Genomic DNA, 5,000 nt, shown 5'->3' with positions numbered 1-5,000 from the left:
TCATCAACCGAGCGTGCCATTTTGGCATTTTCGTTAGAATGAGATGCCGAAAAGACGTCTGGGATACTATTCACTCTTCCTCTGGGCCTGACCAAAACTCTCTCGAGAATTCCGGACCATCGGCCAAATTTTGGCCGACCGAAGTCGTGATCTGAATGGTTGTTAAAACGTCGGAAGTGAAAACGCCATAGAGATCACGCGTAGCCTTGGCGAAGACCCCGAGACTGTCCGCCATTAACGTACGAAGAATTTTGCTGCGTCTTTTCTTACAGTGACGGTGCAACTTGATATTATTTGTATAAATGTAGATATGGAATGCCATCCCAAACATCTGTAGCCTGCGAACGCAGAACGCCGGAAATATGTCTGTGTTCGCAGGCTAAAACATCTCATAAATTGTCCAGAATCGGGTTCGAATCTTTGGAAAGAGTGAAATTAGCGATTCCGCTCTGTGGCCATGTGGTCCAACACACTTTGGCACTAACGCTTCCCTGGTGAATTAAAAGTTAAATAGCGAGAGAAATGCCGAGAAATATGTTAACTGGCTCTAGCTTGCGTCACTTGCGTCGCTAGTGAAAACGGTTTACAGTCGTGTCGATACAAAGTCATTTTGATACAAGTTGATTCGATACAAATTGAAGTCGTTTCGAGACATCAAAGTTGATTCGACACACGTAGAAAGTCAATTCGCTTGGAAGTATCTTCATTAGCTTACCGGGATTGGAGTTTTTGCACCGGTTAGACCACTAATTAACGGTTGAGAACATAAATATTGAGTTGAATCGAATTGACTTTCTACGTGTATCGAATCAACTTTGATGATGTCTCGAAACGACTTCAATTTGTATCGAATCAACTTGTATCGAAACGACTTTGTATCGAAACGACCGAACTCCGTGAAAACCAGGCCTTAGAGGACAAAGTCAAAGGAAAGTGTCTGATATGCAAATATTTTCACATTCATTCCAACGTGATTCTATTGTTTTTGTCCTCACTGCCTATTGACCTTTCCGAAATTTTACAAAGGTCTAGAATGTATGGGCTCAATAGCGCTTTTGCCACCAAGAATTTTTAATTTTTTTGTGGCTAATAACTCCCTCATTGTCAAAGCCAAAAACAGTAAATTGCAAAGTTATCTAGGTTTAACACGGGTACGTTCTTTTACCTTTTGAAATCACTTTGTGAATAGCGTGATGCCTTTGAGACAAAATGTGAACAAATTCGCCTGCAGAGTGTTTCACGTGACATCACGGCGGCCATGTTGATGTTCCCAAACAATGGAACGGCGACCATGATGATGTTCCTAACTAAACCTTCCGGAACTGAGGTTTCTTATCATGCAAACATTTTCTTTTGTTTCGGTGGAAAAACAAGGTTACTGATCACGTAAGTGAAAACGCAGTATTGCACTAATTTCACTTTTCTGAACCCTGTTTGGGATTTATAGAAATGCAGTCAGCCAAACAACACGCTAAATTTTTTGCATGCTTATTATTGACGGACCTTTCAGGGTAGATGCTATTCTCCTTACTATTTGTCACGTCGTTAATTATTTGTTGATCATACCTTTCCATAGTATTTGATATTTTCCGTACCGTAATCGTACTTCTGGAATTTCTTGGAATGGAACAACTGTCAAAAAATACATATTCACAATTTTCAGTGAAATCACACCAACATCGAATCGCAAACGAAGTAGCATTCGATGGAGCTTTTGTTTCTACTTCAGACTGTAATTCTGGGGTCAAATTAAATAAAACTTTTACACGTGTAAGTTACAAGTGTAGCCATTGTTTTAGAGTCTGAGAACAATTGCTACACTTGTAAATTACACGTGTAAAAGTTTTATTAAATTGACCCCTGGTTTATATGTATTCACCTGTAGCCAGTGGATCACGTCCTTAACTGATGTGTCTGAGGGAGTATGTGAGTAATACACTGGAAGTCGGGTCTGTTGGGAAATGAAACGGCAAGAAAATGGTCGAAAATGAATACAGTTCATATTTATATTGTCACTGTCATTATTAACCAGATTGACCAAACCTTAACGGGAGTGAAATCTTAATCAATATAGGCAAGTCCATTGATTGCCAGCAGTTATACTCCTTTTTTCAAAATGGCCTCCATTTAAATACTCTTTTGTCTTTATTTAAATTAGCCCTTGATGCCTCTTTCCTAAGCTTAAAATCAAGGTCTAATTTGAATAAAAACAAAAGAATATCTAAATGGTGGCCATTTTGGAAAAAAGGTGTCTTATCATCATCATCATCAACATCATTATCGTCAACAACATGAACCAAATTGAGCTGATAAAAGCTCTCTGAACGTTAGGTTTATGAACATGATAATTATCGCGAATTATGATGGATGACAAATGGGTAAAAAGATGACACAAAATTTCAGCGCAACGTTTAGGTCAAGGATGAAATCAAAGCTGACCCATGGTGTCCTTTAGAACGTTACGTGTCGTGCCAAAGTGACGTGCAGGTATCAAAATGATGTCATTGAAGATGTAGCGTGGACAGAAAAAGTAGATTAAGACTAGTTTGCTTTTACAATATATGCGCATTTGTCAATTTATACTTCAAAACGTCTCAATATGAATTAATGACATATTACTTTAATGGCTTAGGGTTTGGGTTAGGGTTAGCCTTGAGCGGGCCAGTTTTGATCGCCATTTTAAAAGTACAGGCGTTAAAGTATTCCTCAATTTCGCTCTTTACCTTGAGATCACTATGATTGTTACAAATTGTGACTATCAAATCGGCTGTCAAAAAAAGCACTTAAGTCAAAATAGTCTTTTCACTTACCACGTTTAAACCATCAGTAGGACCACAAAGCATGAAAATCAAGCCAACACCCAATGCTCTACCTACTACATTTGTACACACGTGTACAGAAAACCAGTCCTTCATCATATTGTAAGTGGATGGAAGAACGCCACGTTTCCCTAAAAATTCGTGCGTAAGCTTTGAAAAGTTAAAAGAAAAAGGTTAGACGTCATTGTATAAAAGAATTTATGAGGGATGAAACGTCTATCAAGGGCGTAGCTGGGTAAGGGGGTCCTATAGGGTGCCCGTGACCCCCCTTTGAAAGCCTTTTTTCAAGCAAACAACCTACCATATTCAGGTGATGAAAACGCCACAACCTGATGAGTACCCTCTGTTTGACACAGTGTGACCCCTCTCCCCCTTTGAAAAATCCTGGCTACGCCCCTGTCCATGAACAAATTTGTCCTATCTATCTGTCTCTCTATTTATCGAAATAGGTTGTATGTTCACTGTAATATGAGTACTCTTAGGAAAATAGCATCTACGTACGATATCTCTCGATAATAGGATCACAGTTTTCAGATCGGTCATTGAGCCCTATTTTAAAGTGGTACTATGATCAAAAAATTATATCCTTTTTTTCTTCAGATTTTGATAGCGTGTTCGCTTAACACCTAACTGGCAAAATTTTGAGCTTTGAGTTTTATCCAAAGGCTGCTTATTTTGAGTGTAAGTTTTGGATTTCACGGTCCGCCGTTACTCACGTTCAAAACAGACCGATTGGTCCTCAGAGGGTTGAATCTAGAGAAAATGACGTCATTTTCTCTTCGACCCGGCTCTCTCAAGATTTTAAAGTTAGTAATGGCGGACCAATAAATAAGAAATTCCAGTTAAAATAAATACGTGTCTTTTTAAAATCAGAACTTAAAACTTTGGTCAGTTAGTGTTTTTTTTTGAAATCCAAAGTAAAAAAAGAATTGTTTTATTGGTCGTAATACCACTTTAACTATAATTGTTCACTTGTTTGGAATATGTGACGAAACTCTCTCTCTCAATCTTCAGAAATTCCATAAAAAAAGCGGCCCGGATTGTCACGGGTTTACAGGCTTTTTAAGCGCAAGGTTGGTCGCCGCTAACCGAAATCCGCAGGCAGCAAACAGCAATCATGATGTACAAAATTGCTTATGGTTTGGATCCCCAGTACACTATAGATATGTTCACCAAGCAGCTAGGACCTAAAGAGTATAACCTTAGAAAATCCAATTTAAGCGTTGAGATCCCAGTTGCTCGTTCCTCTTATTTTAGAAACAACTTCGCTTTCACTGGGGCGTCTATTTGGAATGCCCTCCGGGATCACTTTCTTTGTTTTCGCACTTGATCACGTAAAGTGGTTGAGGGTGTCGAAAAATAGCTGATGACAGCAGAAAAACATAGTGACATATTTCTCTCTATCAACATATTTATGTAGTACCTCTATTGAACTGTCACTGTCGCCCGGGACGAAGAAAGGACTCTTTGCATAGCCAATTCTGGCCACTGGTGCGAGGGCGTAAAATTTCTTCACCTTTGCAGCCAACTCTTTATTCGTGGAGAACTCGGCGAAACCCATTGTAGTTCCTTGCGAATGACCAAGGTAGTGTAACGATGTTTGTGATGTCGTTTTCAACACAAAATCCAACATGGCAGGAAGGTCGTATTCGGCCATCTTGTCGAAGCTGCAACAACAAATCATTGGAATTCATCATGTAAGAATCGTGTTGGATCTGACTTCATTTAAACAGTTTTGATAAACTTTGACGAATACAAAGTGAGGGGTGGAACGTTAAAGTTTCTTCCCACCTTTTCGAGTGTCATTAGGGAAAAATTCGTACGCGCGCTAGTTTCAATAAAATCCTAACAAACTATACACCAGAGGGAAGCCTAATAAATATAGTTTAAGCGAGTTTTTCTTTTAGTAAGCTGTAGGAGCCGGCAAGACGTGAAACCATCGAGGGTTCTTCTATTGAATTTATCGGGTCTCGGATGCCTCAGTACGAGCAAAATGACTGCACAGTCTTGTTATTCACAAGACATCAATCAACGGAATTGTGTCAGGCTGATTGATTGGTTGTCTCGATATCCACATCTAAGGTTGGAGTAGCTAAAAGTATTTTGAATATCAGAATTACCCGACACAATTTCGTTTGTCATCATCTCTGGAAGTCTTCGGCTAAATTTCTCGAAAATCAG

At 39.2% G+C, this 5,000-nt stretch overlaps 1 protein-coding gene across 1 annotated transcript in view; it reads right to left on the bottom strand.

Annotated features, from left to right (window-relative positions):
• LOC138044590 (gastric triacylglycerol lipase-like) overlaps nucleotides 1-5,000 on the bottom strand; it is a 14,216-nt gene that overhangs the window by 4,776 nt on the left and 4,440 nt on the right. Inside the window, exons 3-6 of the mRNA XM_068891065.1 lie at nucleotides 4,243-4,486; nucleotides 2,811-2,969; nucleotides 1,880-1,951; nucleotides 1,567-1,632 (exon numbers count right to left, since the gene is read on the bottom strand). Of these exons, the coding sequence (XP_068747166.1) occupies nucleotides 1,567-1,632; nucleotides 1,880-1,951; nucleotides 2,811-2,969; nucleotides 4,243-4,486 (541 nt within the window). The remainder of the gene's footprint in view (nucleotides 1-1,566; nucleotides 1,633-1,879; nucleotides 1,952-2,810; nucleotides 2,970-4,242; nucleotides 4,487-5,000) is intronic.

This window comes from Montipora capricornis, chromosome 4 (assembly GCF_036669925.1).
Source record: "Montipora capricornis isolate CH-2021 chromosome 4, ASM3666992v2, whole genome shotgun sequence".
NCBI classification, from domain to species: Eukaryota; Metazoa; Cnidaria; class Anthozoa; order Scleractinia; family Acroporidae; genus Montipora; species Montipora capricornis.
This window is presented reverse-complemented; position numbering and strand designations above follow the sequence as displayed.